The 18,246-nt window shown below is 44.3% G+C and overlaps 1 protein-coding gene across 1 annotated transcript in view; it reads left to right on the top strand.

Moving 5' to 3' along the window:
- LOC144826413 (lamin-B3-like) overlaps nucleotides 1-18,246 on the top strand; it is a 484,608-nt gene that overhangs the window by 375,160 nt on the left and 91,202 nt on the right. The window contains exon 10 of the mRNA XM_078684729.1: nucleotides 10,886-10,996. Within this exon, the coding sequence (XP_078540855.1) occupies nucleotides 10,886-10,996 (111 nt within the window). The remainder of the gene's footprint in view (nucleotides 1-10,885; nucleotides 10,997-18,246) is intronic.

Genomic DNA, 18,246 nt, shown 5'->3' on the forward strand with positions numbered 1-18,246 from the left:
AAAGAGCACATGTCTTCCTCCCCAAGGGAGAATTGGGAAGCTATTCCACTTAGCCCGATACTTGAAAACTGAAGGAAATGCAGACATTTAAAGTGGTGGTTTCTACTAAAGCCCACATGCCACACAGCTCTTAAATACTGCCACAACGATGACCGCAGACATCATTGAAATCTGTTAGTAGCAGAAACTGGCAATCCTTTCACATGTTTAAATGTCACAACAGACTCTTGAACCCATATTCTGAATGGATACCAAATGTACTTCCACAGGTACTTGGCAATGACATAAATGACTTGCAGCCGCCTCGCTACAAAATGGCATGCCTCTCGGATGCAAAGGGCAATTTTTTTTATGGAAAATCATTTATTTGGTGGCCCCTTCTGCTGTCTCTAAAAAAAAAAAAAAAAACACATACCCTGTGCCTAGCACTGCATGCTCTTAAATGTCATCCGGTCCTTACCTTTCTTTCAAAAAGTTGATTCTCGGGCATTCCTATCTGCGCTTTTATTCCCAAAGGTAATCAGCCAATGCTTTCTGCACTCCTTATGAGTGGAGAGCAAAACAGGGAGATGCAATGCCTTTAAAATGAATTCCTGCTTGTCTTTTCCTATCCAGAAAATGTCAAGCATGAACAAGGACAATTGTCCAGTGCTTCTACTAGTGTCTAGTTTTTCCATTACATCCTAGAACCTGTACTTTCTCATAATTGGAACACCAGTGTACCCCAGTACTATGTGCTCCCATAACAAAAAGTAAAGTGGCCTGTGCTGACGGATTTACAGACATTTCCTACCTTAGAAGTACTTTAAGCACAGGGGCACTGATAGAGCACAGGCTCACCTGCTCAACATAGTCACCTGGGCCCATATAGTTATATATACATTAAACAGGTAAATTTACACTCAATCAATTGGGATTTTTCCATTTGGGATTTATATCAATTTGTCTTACCAAATCCAAGCCACCGCTACCTTTAGACCTAAAGGATCAAGGGAGTTAGCAAGAAAATAGGTAGAAATATAACATTTGGCATTTCATAGAATAATCACAGAATCAGGAAAAGTTTAAGTTCTTTTATCTAAGAAAAATCTTTGGAAAGTTTTGATAACATTAATTCTATTAATTTCTTATTCTATTTAGAATGATGCAGATTTAAACATACGCAAATAATTTGGAGAGAAAATATCGATAAGCATTTAGACAAAGGGTGGGTAAAGAAAAGGGAACATACAATGACAAACTCATACTTTATAGTTACCTAGAATGGTGTGGTGACCAACCCTGGCCACGGACTAAGTCCAGGAATAAGAATCCCAAAGTACAGGTGCCAGCAGGAAAGAACAGGTGCAGATCCTGATCAGAACCAGGACAGGTTACGGGCCAAATTGAATCCGGACAGAACCACCACCACAGGCTAAGACCAGCACCACAGCTAAAGTACAAACGCCAGCGTTGTAAACCCTCTCTGCAGCTAACAGTCGAACCCCGATTGGGTGATCGATCTCCTTCCCAGAACCCCGATTGGGTTATCGAATCTTCTGACAGAGTGCTCCGCCAGCAACTCTGCTGCCGGATTACCTATTGAGTGTGTTCGGTCAGTGACAGGTCAGCTATTCGGACAGTCGGAGAAATTAACTAGCTAAGCCTACCCTAGTTATACTATTTTTCAGGTCAGTGTACCACCCCCAAATGTTGCAAATGTGTGAATCCCACACTTTTATTGGACAAATAACAAGGAGTAGTCATCACACCATATTACAGTGAGCTAACTTGTCAATCATATATTCATAATGTTTCCCTCCCATAACTTTATCTTCCCATGTACTTTTATTCCGCCCGGTAGTCAAATGTAACAATAAGATATAAACAACATTTTATTCAATTCAGCTTCCTCCAGCAGGGTAAGGAGTTCACTCTTCTCATAGTTCTTCCCATCCATGTCTGACTGGCATGAGTTCAAGGCTACAGCTTCAGTGGCTCAGGACTTTTGTCGCGAAGGCGCAGTTTCTCCAAAGATGGATTTCTGCAGAATATTTAGGCCCATAATTCGTTACATGTAAAAATAGGAAAGAAACAGTTTTAGAGACACAGAATAAACGAATGCACTGTATACCACTTCTTTCTACTCTATTTCCATTATTTTATTTTAACTATTGCATTAGATATTAAACAAAAACAGACAGCTTAGCAAAGCAGCGATGCAAGCTTTTTACACGTTAGGACATAGAACAACCATCTTAGTTATATTGCGCAGAAGCAAAAGTTTTCGTGTCACGTGAGCATGACAGACACATACGCAAAAAAAAATCCTGTGTAGCAGCAGCAATTTTAATGCAAGCGGATTATAGTTAGTAAAATCACATTGTCAAGCTTCCCCTAGATGCCTAATATTTCGTGTAATGCAATATTAATAAGAAAAAACATGTTAGTACGTTAATATTATTTTCGAGAGGGTTGAGTACGAGCAAGTCACTTTACTTGTGAAACCTTGCTCCATCAGCACCTTGAAATAATAGTTTAACTGACCAGGCCACCTTGACTCCTGTCCCTTAAAATCTAATTAAACTATGTTAATTGTATCATAGATACTGATATCTGCCACTCTTACATGAACTTACATATTCAACAGGCAGTCTACTTTAAAGCTAGAGTGCATACTTTGGTTTTGAGGTAGCCGTGTATCCCACGGATTGTAGCCATGAAGCACAAAATGTGAATACACTTTAATGCCACTAGCGCAGCCTACCTTCTCCAAAGAGCAAACTAGATCAATGTAAATGATTCACTTATAGAGCTCCAAGTCGAGGGACAACGAGCATAGACGAAAATTCCTATGGCCATGCTAAACATTCTTAAAGCGATCATGGCGAACACAAGTATTTGGACCAGCCCTGATAGTCGCATGTCAAATCTCAGCAATGGACACACCCTTTACCTCAGCCCAAGAAGACGAAAGACTCCAAGTGGACCACCCCTGTACTCTCCTGAAACGGAGTAAGCCAGAAAAATGACCTGCTTGATCCATCTGCTAATGGAAACCACAGAAGGCTTCTAACCCCCACAAGAAGCCCCAATGGAGACAAAAAGCAAATCAGATTTACGAAAGGAAGTAGTGTTATCCAAATAGACCGTGGCTACTCTTTACATCCAAAAGATGCCACCCCAAGTCCTGAGAAGCCTCAGAAACCCCCATTAGAGTAAGCAACACCACCTCCTCCTTCTGGTGGAAAGATGTTTGTATCCATCTTTTGTGCCAAAGGTGGCTTCAAAGTACCAGACCATCGTCAAAAAACAAGAGGAATGGTTATCTTGCCATGAGAGCAGCCAACTCTCCAATCCTCTTTGCCAAAGGGATAGATATGAGGAAGACCACTTTCAACGTAGCAAATTTAATATCAGTCTGCTCCAAAGGCTCAAAAGTAGAAGTCTTCTTGGCCCTCAGGACTAACGAAAGATCCCACAAAGGAAAAAGTATTTTAATCAAAGGCCTAGCATGAGAAAAACCCTTCAAGAAAAGGAACACCAATGCCTCCGGGCTTTCTGGGCTTCGTGGGTTAATCTGGCATCTAATAGTTGCCCACCTGGCCCGCAAGGTAGTGATCGCCAACCTCTTCTCATGCCCATATCAAAGAAAATGCAAGACCTCCAGAAGGGAACAATCAACTGGAGAAACCAAATGAGCCTCACACCAAGGCTGAAAGTTTGCCCAATGGTGCTTATACAAAGCAAAAGTAGAAGGATGGCGGGAATTCGGAACAGCTGGTCCGACAATTTTTGCCTTATCTACCCCACTCCTTTCAACCTCCATACCAATAGTTTTAGCCTCAGGTAGAGAAGCTGGATGAGAACCTCAGAAGAGCGGGGCAAAGCAGAAGTAACCAGGGATCTTGAAGAGCCAGGACCCTGAGAATTGGGAACCACCCCCTCCTGGGACAAAAGGGAACCACTAGGATCATCACCCTGTCCTCCTTCTGGAGTCCAGACCACAACCTGGAATCCAGAGGAAAATGGGGGGAATGCATAAAGGAGTTTGTTGGGCCAAAGAATCCGGAAAACATCCATCTCTACCCACCCCCCCCCCCCCTCCACCCCCACCAAAGCTCCCTCCTGAGGGAGCCTTCGGGCAGAACCTTCAGAGCTTGGCATTGGACCAGCAGGCAAATAATCCAGAAAGGAGACCCCCCCCCCCCAATTAACTGACCGGTTTCCCAGAATATGGACACCTTCAGAGTCTACTACTGGGAGGGAGGAAAATGTGACAGACAGAATTCAGAATGTCCATAGGCCACCTCTTTGATGTGGACACCAGAAATGGACAGAGGCCTGACCTCCAAGCAACCCATTAATTGCTTGGCCAGTAAATTCAGAGGTAGAGATCTGCCCTCCACCCCCCCCCCCACTATATTGTCCGAACTAAAAATTACATGCTGCCCCAAAAGCATTTTCTGAAAATGCAAAAGAACCACCCTGACTGCCATCAATTCCATCCAGGTAGAAGACCTCCTGCCCTCCACCAGAGACCGGTACAAAAGGGGGTGGTAATGGATGGAGCATTTATTTATTTATTTATTTAGCGATTTCTAAAGCGCCTGGTGACCCAAGGGCATCCCCGCGCTGTGAGGGTTGTGATCCTGATGAGGGGGAGGGCGAGGGGAGAGATATTTAAGGGGGGATTCTATTTAGGGAATAGATGTGCCTTCAATTTCTTGCGAAATGGCAGGTAGTTGGGTTCCAGTCTCAGGGAGCGGGGAAGAGCGTTCCATCCAGCGGCAGCTTGGACGGAAAATTGTCGTCGTCCTGTCCGAGATCGTTTGAATCTAGGAACGCTAGCCATGTTTTCATTCTGGGATCGTAAGGGTCTGGCTGCTGTATAGGGAGTGATCATTTTACTGAGGATCGCAGGGCCAGATCCGTTGATCAGCTTATGTGTAGTACACATTGCTTTAAATTGCACCATTTGGCGCACAGGGAGCCAGTGCAGGGCCTTGAGGGCCGGCTTGGCGGACATTCTGGAGGGGGTATTGGTGAGCAGGCGCGCCGCCGCGTTCTGTGTCCGCTGGAGCTTCGTCAGTGTGGCCTCAGGGGCTCCCAGGTAGACCAGGTTGCTATAGTCCAGGCGGGACAATACCAGTCCCTGGATAAGTAGTTTCCTGGAGGTAGGTGGCAGTAGGGGGAGAATCTTGCGGGTCGTGCGCATCAGCCCGAAGCAGGTACCCGAGGTTTTGGTTGCTTGAGTTATCATAGTAAGTTCTGGCTCGAGCCACACACCAAGTGTCTTAATTTCACGTTTCGGGGGAGGGATTTCCCCAAACACGTCTGGCCAAAGTGCTGGAGGGATAGTCGTCCATTGTTTTCCTAGGAGCATCACCTCCGTTTTTGACCCATTTAGTTTTAAGGATGAGTGGTTCATCCAGTTATGGATTCCTGTAAGACAGTTGGTCAGGTTTTCTGGGTGGTCGATCAGTTGGGATAAAGAGACGACCAGCTGGGTGTCGTCGGCATAGTTTACCATTTTTATGTTGAATGGTGTTACCACATCCTCAAGAGGGGCCATGTATACATTGAAAAGCGTCGGGCTCAGGGAGGAGCCCTGAGGGACACCGCTTGTGAGTGGAAGGATGGATGAGTGGTGGTTTTCATCCCACACTTGGAATGTGCGCCCTGTAAGGAAGGACTTAATCCAACTGAGTGCCATCCCGGTGAGCCCTGCATCCGCCAGTCTGTTGAGAAGGACACGGTGGTTAACCGTGTCGAAGGCTGCGCTTAGGTCCAGGAGGATCACTGCCACTGATCCTCCTGAGTCCAATATGCGCCTTGTTTCTTCAATGACGGCGAGAAGTGCGGTATCTGTACCATGGCCCGGGCGGAAACCGGTTTGGGATTGTCTGAGCAGATTGTTGGTTTCAAGGAACTGGGATAATTGTGTGTTTACCAGCTTCTCTGTTATTTTGCTAATACCCGGGAGTAAGGATATTGGACGGTAGTTGGACATATCCGCTGGGTCCAGCTGAGGTTTTTTTAGAAGTGCTTTTACCACAGCTTTCTTCCAGTTGTCAGGGACAGATCCGTGGGCGAGCGAGCTGTTGATGAGTTCCGTGACAGTGGGTATGATGACTGAGGTTACGGTTTTAAGGAACCTGAGTGGTGCTGGGTCCAGAGGGGATCCGCTTTTTATTTTCGTGAAGGTTTGTTCAACTTCTAGGCTGGTTACTGGCCGGAAAGTTGATAGTATGGGTCGAGGGTTACTTTCTGCCTGGTCTAGGGGTAGGCGGCTTTCCATGTGACTGGTGGAACCAGAGGGGGGGAGGGATGTTAGGATACGAGTGATTTTGTCATTAAAGTAATTCGCTAGCTCATTACTTCTGTCGACTATAGGGGTAGTGGGAGAGGGTGTGATGGGGACTTTAAGCAGCTCCTTTACAATTAAAAAGGATTCTCTGGCTGAGTTAGCAGATTCCTGTATCCGCGTGTCGTAATGCGAGGTTTTAGCTTGTCTGATGGCCTCTTTGTAGAGTCTAACTGTGGTCTGATAGACTTTTTTGTCGGCATGCTGCCAGTTTCTCCTCCAGAGCCGCTCGGCTTTTTTGCAGTTTTTGCGTAGTATGCGGAGGTCCGCGGTGAACCATGGGGCTGACCCAGGTTTGCCATTTTTGTTTTCCCTAGTTCTAAGTGGGAGTACTAGGTCCAGGGAGGAAGTAATCCAGTCCCTGAACTTTTTGTCTGCGATGGCCGGGTCTTCTGTATAAGTAGGGGTAGTCCTTTCGAGGATATTGGCCCATTTGTCCGTGGAAAGTCTGGACCAGGTCCCCAAAAGCGGTACAAAAGGGGGTGGTAGTGGCTGGGTATGCTCAGACGTGAGTCCCTTGCTCACTTTGCCACTGGATTCAAGCAAGCCGGGCGGAAGAAGGCTGCAATGCCAGAAACCGGTCCTCGGAAACTTGTTTCCGGTCCAGGGAAGGAATGGCTTGGCAGTTCTGGCTGCACTGTTCCCATGAGGCACAGGGTCAGACTGATTTGCATATAGCCATGTCTGAACTGGGGTGGCGGAGTGGGCTAAAGAACAGTGATGGATTAAACCCAGATCTTTTGACTGGGTGTGAGTGTTTGATTGGTTCGGATGCTCCGTCCATCACCACCCCCTTTTGTGCCGCTTTGGCCGCCATATGTGTGGCAGGGTATGCTCAGACGTGAGTCCCTTGCTCACTTTGCCACTGGATTCAAGCAAGCCGGGCTGAAGAAGGCTGCAATGCCAGAAACCGGTCCTCGGAAGCTTGTTTCCGGTCCAGGGAAGACATGGCTAGGCAGTTCGGGCTGGACTGTTCCCATGAGGCACAGGGACAGACTGATTTGCATATAGCCATGTCTGAACTGGGGTGGCAGAGTGGGCTAAAGAACGGTGATGGATTAAACCCAGATCTTTAGACTGGGTGTGAGTGTTTGATTGGTTCAGATGCTCCGTCCATCACCACCCCCTTTTGTGCCTCCACCAGAGACCAACAAGCCTGGATGGAGGACAAACCCAGAGTAGCCCCCCCCCACCCAAACAAACTGATATCTGTTGCTAGAACCACTGGGAGATCTGGCTGCATCTCATTGGCCCTGGAAAAGGAGTTCAGCAGCAGTCCCCATACCAAATCCCTCTTGATGGCAGGGGACTTGGGAACCAGAATGTCAAAGTCCCCAATGGTTGGTGTCCAGAAGGCATGAAGATGACAACAAAGTGGGCAAAGGTGTAGCCTGGCCCCAGGGACAGTAAAGACAGTGGCTGCCATGTGACCCTGAAGGTGCAGTTATTGACTAACATAAAGGGACAGACTCAGCAGAGCCCAAGACACCAGACACATCAGAGTCTCAGCTCTCTTCTCTGAAAGGAATATACTGTTCAAGTCTGTCTTGAAACGTGCCCCTATGAAATGTCCCTCCTGAGCAGGCTGAAGTTGGCATTTCACCCAATTTAACAGGAACCCGTGTTCCTGGACCTGACTCAGCACTGACTCCAAAATCTGCAGAGGTTGTTGCTTGGTAGGAGCATGCAGATGCCAGTTGTCAAGATATGGATAGAGGCGGACACCCTGAAGATGAAGAGAAGCCACCTGAGGTGCCACCACCTTGGTGAAATCCTCAGGCACTGGCTTCAGACAGAAAGGCAGGACATTAAACTGATTTTGGATGTTTTTGACACAGAACCGACGATATTGACCGTGTTCTGGTTGGATCGGCACATGGAAGTAGGCATCTTGTAGGTCCTGTGTTACCATCTAATGCCCTTTGCACTGCGACTTTATTCCCAAAGGTAATCAAACACTGCTTGGTTAATTAATAACCAAAATAATTGGTTTAAGTATCTCCATCTTGAATGAGATGGTCTGGATGAACTTGTTTGGGCACTTTAGGTCCTGAAAGATGATTGAGTAGAAGCCCCATCCTCTGGACAACCTCTGAAATTGCCTTCTTGTGCAAAAGGGCACATACAACCTCCTGAATCTCCAGCCTCTTCTCCTTGCGAGCAGTCCAAGGAGTTGGTCAGACTCTTGATTCCAGTGGAAGGGACAGGAACTCTATCCGGTGACCTGAATGGATTATCTGAGACCTACAAGTGTAAAAAGTGGATCCATGCCTGTAGAAAAAAACTCTGGAGCCTGCCTCTGACAACACATTTCCGAGATAGTCAGGAGAGCAGATTCCTTGGTGACTTTGGTTTCTTCTCCTAGCTCTTCCTGGGTCAAATGGATCCCTGCTGGCCTGAAAACTGATGCCAAGTGGGCTGACACACTGAGAAAGATTTAGCCAGACGAAGGAAAGAAGGCTGTTTAAATGAAGATGGAGTGTTTCTTCCCCTTTAAGCTTATACATCTTGAAATCCAGTTCTTCCCCAAGCAGATAGGGATCCTCAAATGGCAAACGGAGCGAAGGATTTCTGACCAGAGTCTGTGTACCAATCCTTCAAAACCAGGTTGCCGCAATGGAAGCTCCAGCTAACTGCGCCATTGCCATGACAACATCAGAAATAATGTCTCACGTACTCTACTTGCTGCTCAATCCCCTCAAGCAAAGAACAACACTCAGAGTTGTTTAAAGTCAGAAATCAATGACTGGGAGATCTAAGAACTGTAGATACCAGCACTCCACACCAGATGAGCCTTGGAGTCCACTTTCAAAGATGAATCCCCCTTGTCTGTTTTGTCTCTAGTCACTGAATCAGGCAATACCTTCTCCCTGTCAGTAATGGGATATAGTTTAGACATGAAGCGAGGCATCATAATCCTATCTGAATACTACCACTCCCTGTGCAAAACTCCCATAATATCCAGGTGCACAGAGAAATCCAACTTTGCAGTATGCTGAAACTGCAGTAAGAGACCCAAAGAAGGGGTCTCGGGGGTCTTGCCATCCTGAAAACCTATATTTTGCTTAGCATGAGCTAGGAGTTCAGAGAGCAAGACTTTGCTGATAGAATTATCCTTCCTCTACTGATGCTGGAAGCTCCTCATCTGAAGATGAGGACACATCAGCAGATACTTCCTCCTAACCAAGCCTGGCAGGAGCTTTGGCGACATTAAGCTCCTACAAAGTTTCTCGAATCAGCCAGCAACGGTGAACATCCTATCACCCCCTTAGCACGCTTAGGGAGAAGAGAAGAAGAGAACTCTCTACAGGAGAATACAGCTTGCCTCCTCTTACGGTAATGCTTTCCCATGGCAAACTCCAGTATCCAGCAAGAACGCAATATTAACTTGCTAATATCCGTAAGAGAAAATTTCGCTTTGTGGACCTACCTGAAAAAGCGACCTCAAATACTCCTCTCCTTGATCATACTGGGCAGGGAAGCCGTCATTTCTGCTCATGAGCTGAGAACGAGGACCACTCTCGTCCATGGTTCAGTCATCTGAATGCTCCTCATCCATATGCAGTAACCTACCCAGGGCACCTAGTTCAAGAAGAGACAACCCCCAGGAAAGTGTAGATTCCATTTTTCTTTTTTCGAATCCCGTTGTCCTCATTTTAGAGAGACTGAAAAAAATGAATAGAAGAAATGCTGGATAGGGTATACCATTCTAGGCTACCGCCTATGGTGAGTCACCTTAAAGCATCTTTCCAGTTCTTTTTTTCTGTCTCTAGAGCTATTACACCTCACAAGTAATGAATGGGATGGGGACTGGAGGACGCTGAAGTAATTAAACTAACCTAAAAGCTTCAATCAAAGCTGACGTGACCGTAAAGGAAACAAGAAGTTCTCCTTGTATGGCCTCTTCTTTAAATGTCATGTGACTGGTGTCATCAGCACACCAGTGTTAGGCGGGAACAATAGAATGTTTTTTTGTATAGATAAGGATCTGTGTCGTAAAGAGCAGCAGCTCAACCCTTCAAGACTGTGACGAGGAAGACAGTCAAGGAAGACCATAGCTATTGACTCAATAGTAAAAATGGCGGTTCAGCGATATCTTCTCATCCCAACCGGTTCCACAGAAGACTGCAGAGAAAAACTTCCCCGCCCAGCCTCCTCCTGAGAAGTGTGTTAAGAGAAAGCTGCTCCTCAGTATCGTATGACTTGTAAGGCATCTTGATTCTGCTATGTACAGTTATAATGGAACATCATGTTAAAATGTATCAGTCAGAATGGTGCGCCCGTTGAGTTATGTCATATACCACATATAGACCTTTCTAGACTTGAAGTAGCCACCAATGAATTCCATTGGCTTGCCATTGTGGCCATATGTGCATGCCTTAGTTAAATCTATATGGCCTCTGCATGGTACTGTAGCAAATACGGATGTATACAATCCCTATTTACCTCGCTAATGTGCATCCTAGCATAAGTTAATTGTGTATAATTGCACAAAGTTAATTTGAAAGTACTAATGTGGAAGTGTTTTCTGTCTCTTAGGAGGTTGCTGAACGAACAGTCTCCTGGGTAAGCCAAGGAGGTGCAGATGAATCGGAAGAATTTCTCGAATTTGACGAGGAAGTGCTGCGTCAGACTGAATGTCGGCATCCGGTAAAGGTTTTAAATTATCTCTGTTCTCACCATCTGCTTTTATTGTTTGTTTGATGCAGTATTCATAAATATTTCCCGTATTGTACTTGTTTACAAGTTTTTTAAGTCTAGAAGAAGAAAAAAGAAATGTTCTTGCGCCATATTTTGATGCACTGTTTGCAACATTAATAAGGTAGGGAGTGATGGGATATTCTATGCTATTTCTGCACAGCTGGCATGGCTTGAGCTTTAGCATTCTCCTTAAAATTAAGTATATTAGTTAGGCGTGTTACTGATCCCCAAATATTTCTTAAAATCCTTCTGATTTCTAATGGCATGTTTTAGAAAACAGGCCAGATAACTAATTCAGGCATGCTTGGTGCTATTCACCTGACCCACAGAAACTAATGTATATACATGAGTAATGATGCTAGCGATGTGCTTTTGCTTGGTGCTCTGAGATTAATGTCGAGGTCTACTATATCACACGGGGTAGGGATGCTGTCAGTGCCATACAGCTCAAAGCTAAACGATAATTTTATCTAGTGTTCCCATCCCCAGAGGAGTTTGGGAATGATGTGGCACTGTTAACGCCCATATCAAGCATCTTTTAAAAGCACCCCATGTCCATATTTTCTAAAGTGAGTTATGATCTCCTTTCCTATCACCAATGTTATTGGGATAATTGTTGATTAGAGTACAAATGGAGTGGCTAAGAATGGTGCCAGACACCGATTTCAGAAGAAACAAGCGGACTGGGAAGATGGCATTGTAATCCTTTGAGCAGTGTTGACCAGGAGAGACCGGGCATGCAGAAACTAATCCTGTTTTTTGGAGGGGGGGAGGTTGTGGAGTTTTATATAGCGCAAACTAGACACGAAGGAATCGGAGCACTTTACATGAGCACCAGTTCCATTACAGACAGACACATTTATTTTTGTTAGGCACGTGAAGATTAAGTGATTTGCCCGAAATCACAGAATGTTAAGTGTCCTTGCCGAGACTCAAACCTGGTCTCCCAGCTCCGAGGTCGACCGGGTACTAACCGTTAGGCCACGTGATATCTCTGTGTTGTTTCGGTGGGTTGGTATAACAATACCAATGGCTAGTTTCCCTGCTGGATTGTCATTTCTACCATGTTATCGCCCTGGTGAATGGACAGGGATGTATCTACTGGCTGAGGGCGGAATATCTGAGAACTCCGTCTACCCTGTGGTTTTGGAATTGGTATAACCACCCTCTCAATTGTATAAGGTGTCTTGTAGCATATACTCCGATATACTGGAGGTATTGGGAGGAACTCACTGGTGGCAGCACTTTAGACTAACAAAGAGAAGGCTAGTCCTATGTTTAGTATAGCGTCCCCACTGAAAATATAATTCCAAATTGTCACTTATCCCTGGCAGTGAACGGTGTGGTGCTGGATTTACTTGGTAAATCCCAGGAAAATAAAAGCTGAATCGCCTTCAGGAATTCTGACTCTGGTGAGTATCAGGAGCAAGAGACATGCTTTTCACTTCAGTCCTTTGTACTTGTTCAGTTGCTCCCAGCAGGAATTACAACTCGTACGTGAGGGTAGTTGGAAAGTTGACATTACTGCAGGGTCACCCCTTCTGTTACTGGACCCTTTTTTTCTGCTAACCAGGGCTAAAGTGCTTGTGCCTTCCCTTTCAAAAATGTTACATTGGCATATACCTAATTGGCACATTTAATTTACTTATTAGTCCCTGGTATATGGTTCAACATGTACCCAGGGCATATCAATTAATGTTGCTAGTGGGCTGCAGCACTTATTATTCCACCTACTAAACTAGCACTACTAAGCATCTCTCGAGACCTGTCCTGAGGCCTCGGTGTGCAGCTTTAAACTGCCCTTTCAACCTTCCCAAACAAACATTTTGCCAGGCCTACACCTTCCTTTTTTACTGCCTATACGTACCTCCTGCAGTAGGGCCTAAATGCTGTAGACAAGGTTCATGGTATCTAAAAAGTAGGACATGTATATTTAATGCCTTGCATATACCGGCAGTAAAACCCAACAAAGACTTTCAGTGCTACAAGGCTGGCTCTCTCCTATAGGAAAACACTGGGTTACATTGTTACAACTATAATGCCTAATTTCAGTTTGGGTATGCCCAGACATGGGTCCCATAGTGCTCACGGTGTCACTGGATTCAAGCTAGCCTGGTTGATGAGGGGTGATGCTCAGAAACCGGTCCCAGGATGCTGGTGTATGCTCCAGGAAAGACCTAGCTTGGCAGTTCGGGCTGGACTGTTCCCATAAGGCACTGATTTGCATTTGGCTGGGTCCAAACTGGGGTGGCATGGTGAGAAAAAGAACGAGGGCTTAAACCCTGATCTTTGTGACTGGGTAAATGTTTGCTTTGTTCAGCATTCCCTCCATCATTTTTTCCTTTTGCTTTTAATTTCAGTTTGGGAGCAACTACAAAAATGTTTCAATGACTCATTTTAACAGTAATATATAATCCAATTTAATAGTTGTTACATTTGTATTACTATTTTAGAAATAACACTTTTATGAAGTTGTTGTTCTCCTGCCTAGAACCAAAAGCCTTTCCTGTCAGTGTCCACCTATCACCTCACCCCGGATAGCTTCCCTGTTGTGAGATGTATATTGCTCCCATACAGTGGATAAAGGGTCAGAGGAAAGATGACCTAGGAGCTCTGCCTAGCCCTTTCCTGACATTTAAAGGATGCCTACCTTGTCACTGGTGGTCGAAGCTCACACTGAGGACTGCCCCCCCTTTGTCTCTCTAGTCCAGCTGCCACTAAACCTAATGGGGTTGGGCAACTGACCAAAACTGATTTATGGGGTGGACAAAGTTTTGCCCTTCACCCACAGGCTGGCATTGGGAATACAAATGGACACCAAAGACCACTCCTCATAACACTCTTAGACCTTTGAAGAGAGAAGGAGGAGCACCCTTCTATCTAAAACCTGAAGGAAGGCTGGATATGCTTGCCTTGAAACCAGGACCCCAGAAGTGACTCCAAGGGACAGTTTACTAGCCTCCTGTTTGAGCTACGGGGATACAACAAGCTTCCAAATGCCTTTTCCGGAAGCTGCCTAGCTGACCATCATAAACTAGACCTTACCTGGACCTTGCTGATGGCATCTGGTGGCATCCATCTTGTGCCCCAAGTAGTGCCCCCAGAGGTCCATGACCCTTGGATGGTGTTGGAGTTTACGCTGTCAGTTCACAAACTTTAAGATCAGTGATAGAGATGTAGAATCAACAGTCTGACTCATTTTGCGGTTTCACACCTCTGAAGGAGATCTGACTTTTCTAAGACTAAATGTAGAAGGCTTCACCAAGACTGATGCGCTCAAGCTGATCAATGTCAAGGCCTTCCTGGGCATGAACTTCAGACTTTGACCGTTCAAAGCTTCCCCACCTTTGTTGACCAGGACGCCCTAGTTAGCGCTAAGTGCTATTTTTAATTCAAACGTAACTAATCCACACTGCTGGTTCTATGTATTGGATTTTTGTCATTTTGGTGTATTATATGTTAAAAAATGTACTTTATTTTTCTAAATTGGCTTGGGACTGTTCTTTCATTGTGTTCTCACTTTATTACTGTTTGAGGACTGCACATATATTTTATACATTGCCTCTAAGATCAGCTTGACTGCTTTGTGTCAAGCTACCAGAGGGATAAGCATAGGTTTATTTAGTGACAGTAGTTCACCCTGACGAGGACTGTGATTAGTATGCAAATAATATTTCAGGTGGGTTCTCATCCTTCTCTCAACTAATACTCCAATTACTTGTAAGGTCTAGTACAACTTGAAAGGAAAGGCTATCAAAATGTAGCCTCTGAAAATCCCCACATAAATAAACCATTCGGCATAACCACTGAAAGTCATCTAACTTGGTGAAATGTTACAAAGTAATGGCAGCCCTGAGTATCCAAGTTTTCTTTTCAAAACACGACGACTGGCAAGTCTGGGAGCCAGAAGTACATGATGTTATTTGACAGAAGTTGTCTCTTAACACCGCTGTTGCATTAGAATATTCTGGCGTGATGGCATGCAATGGAAATGCTCCATAATTCTGCAATCCCATTGTTAAATATTTGTGAATAGATACTGTGGACATCAAAAGATAATGTCTCACTTTCCTATTGTCTTTATGGTTTGAAGTTCAATATGGTAATTCATGGTTATTGTTGAGGTGCAGCTTACATTGCTGTAGTTAGACCATAAATATGAAAGAAGGCCTATAAAGGTAGATGTGAGGCTATGCTTGCCTTGAATAAATATATGAATAAAAATTGAACCCATTCTCTGACACTGGCTTGTTAAAATTACATTACTGCAAAAAGTAGCGGTGGGGGGAGAAGGATCCATAATTAAAATGTTTTATTTGAAATAAATCTTTTCTTTATATTCAGTGTTGTGCATGAATTATCACAGAATAGATTTATATTAGTTAATGATATATATTAAAGCATTTTCATAGTCCTTTTGCTGTATTTACAATTGTGTGGCTCATTTCCTTTCTAGAACATTATCTAAAAAGCTCTCTTGTCCTCAGTCCAAGTATCAATTTACATTTACAGTCAATGAGTTTGTCTCTTCTGTCTATGGCCAGCCTAATGGGAGGAGCTTTGCCCAGAAGTGGCAAATGTGTGTTATCAGAAGTGGCTCAGGCTATCAGTGCTGCATCTGTTGGCTGGAAATGTGTAAACCTACTCTGTATTGAGTGCCAATATAACCAACAGGATCACAAATATTCCCAAGTTGGCTGTGGGAGGGAAAACATTGTGGGCTGAGTGGCATACGGAACAACTGAACTATCCCCAGGAGAGAAGGGATCATCAGGCTGGCTGCATGTGCCATAATGGTTGACAGGTCTTTGTGTGGGAACAATGGTATAATGCGATGTGTTTTTGGAATGGAGAACCTCCAAACATCTTAGCCCCTGTGTTGGTGTTATGTAGAATATGTATTAGCTTACTCCAGCTTATTCCTGAACTTGGAATACATGGACCCTCTAGGACTCCTTGTCTGTGATCGTCATTGTTTGCAATGCAACACTGCTTTAATGCCCTGGCTGAATGCGCATGTTTTGCCAAAACTCTTTCCTTTACCAAATCTTTGAATATGAACTATCATTTGTATTTTATCGTTTAAAAGGAAGAAAGAACTATACACATTGAAACCAGGATACTCTTTATCATATCGTTAGGGGGCTTTATGGTCTGGATAGTGTAATCTTCCTCCTATTGTCCGTTGCAATTTGGGTGCCTTATGTTACTTTTCACTTAGTAAAATTGATAACTTTGTCTTACATTCTGTTTCTTACCTTTGCTTCTTAAATTCTTTATATGTTTGTTCCGTGCTCTGACTTTCCTGTTTTGCTGCAACTTTTCTTCATCTGAGCTTTGACAATTCTTTGTCTGGGCTTTGACGGTTCTTTGTCTGGCCCAGGGGCAGTTCTTTGTATGGCCCAGGGGCAGTTCTTTGTATGGCCCAGGGGCAGTTCTTTGCTGGCCTGGGGGTGGTTGTGGGTCTGGCCCAGGGGCGGTTGTTGGTCTGGCCCAGGGGTGGTTGTTGGTCTGGCCCGGGGCGGTTGTTGGTCTGGCACCGGGGTGGTTCTTGCTCTCTTTAGCATCAGGACTCTCTTCCTACTCTGTATTGTGACTCCTTACTACTTTGAGCTCTGATACCACAAATAAAATGAAAGGTCCTGTCAGTCACCTTTCTACTCTCAAGTTCTGACCCCCTTTTACTGTAGGTTTTGTCTTTTTCTTGTTTACATTGTGCATAGCCTGTTGAATCTTTGTGTCTTTTGCCACAGTTTTGTCAGAAGATGAATGCAAGAATGAGTTGATGGATGAATACATACATGCAGAAGTGCAAAGATGAGTGAGAGTGCATGTATGATGACTTATTGTGTGCCTAAACCTATCAATGACACAAAAGGCACATTAATAAGCTGGACATATTTGCATTGCCACTGCTTCTTTGTCTACGGTCTAAAAGCACTTATTGGAACCATACAGCCTACTTCATAATGCACCTTTCTAGCATGTCCAGTTAATATCTTTCATTAGTTCACATCGATATGAAACCCTGAGTTGGTTGAGCCACTATGGTATAGATAGAGTTCCATGATGGAAGGGAAGCATTTGATGTTTTTGTTATCTTTATGTATTTTTGTTAGGTTATGTAGGGTGTAATGCACGACACAGTGATTTCAAATGCAAAAAAAGAAAATACAAAAGATAGAAAATAGCAAAGATGTTTAGGCACATTGATTACTTGGGACACCGTGTAGCAATATCAAGGAAATATTTAGAATACAAGTTAAAGGAAGATACTTAGGAGACATTGTTGTATGGAGAGGTTTAGGGCACATGCAAACAAAAGAACTGCAGTATTTGTAATCAAAGGTTGTAAAGCTTTAAAACATGTTTTACAGATCCTTTCTATACATTCCCCCCTGGGATGGTTTGGTTTTGATTGCTGAGAGGATGGATATCTGTATATTGGAAGCACTGAAGTACTCACCGAGAAGGCTCGTTTGAGTGTACATATTTTTCTTGAAGATGTTCAACTCTGAAAGGAATGTAAATAATCTGAGATGAATTCATGAGCCTTGTAATGAGTATTCGAGAAGCGTTTGTGTACCATGCAGGCCAGATTAACTAAGAGGTCTTCAATGGATAGGGTTAGTGTTAGGCCATGTCATGCCCTACACTAACCTTACAGCGACATAATGGACACCGTTCGGAGAAGCCAATTGGGGTACCTGGCAGTAGTGCAGACACTATCACACACAGTTAATATTGCACTCCGTTATAAACCATTTAGTCCCTCTGAAGAATCTGATTTGATACAGCACACCTTTAGCTTAGGAATTTGTGATTATAACAATTCGGACATGTTTTTCTATATGCATGCCTTAGATATTTTGACAATAGAGAGTTAATAATCGCGCATGTTGTCTAGCCTGGTTTGCGTTTGGTAGAGCACTGAATGAGGTAGACCAGAAGGAACTCAGTTTTTGCATTACTTGATTGTTATCCTGTCTTGGATATTAAAAGGTGTCTGATCGAAAGGGTCCTGTCCTATAGGAAAAAGTTTCTTATACACAGGGGCGACTCCTCTGTTAGGGCGGAGGAGCACCGCCTCACTGCTTTATCGCAGTGCGAGAAGCAGAAAATAAAATGGTATTTTAGCAAGAAAATAGCAAGAAAGCAGAAGACAGGGGTATGCCTGATTGAGGGCGGGTGGGAGGATA

The sequence above is a fragment of the Lissotriton helveticus genome, chromosome 3_2 (assembly GCF_964261635.1).
Source record: "Lissotriton helveticus chromosome 3_2, aLisHel1.1, whole genome shotgun sequence".
In the NCBI taxonomy this organism is placed as follows: Eukaryota; Metazoa; Chordata; class Amphibia; order Caudata; family Salamandridae; genus Lissotriton; species Lissotriton helveticus.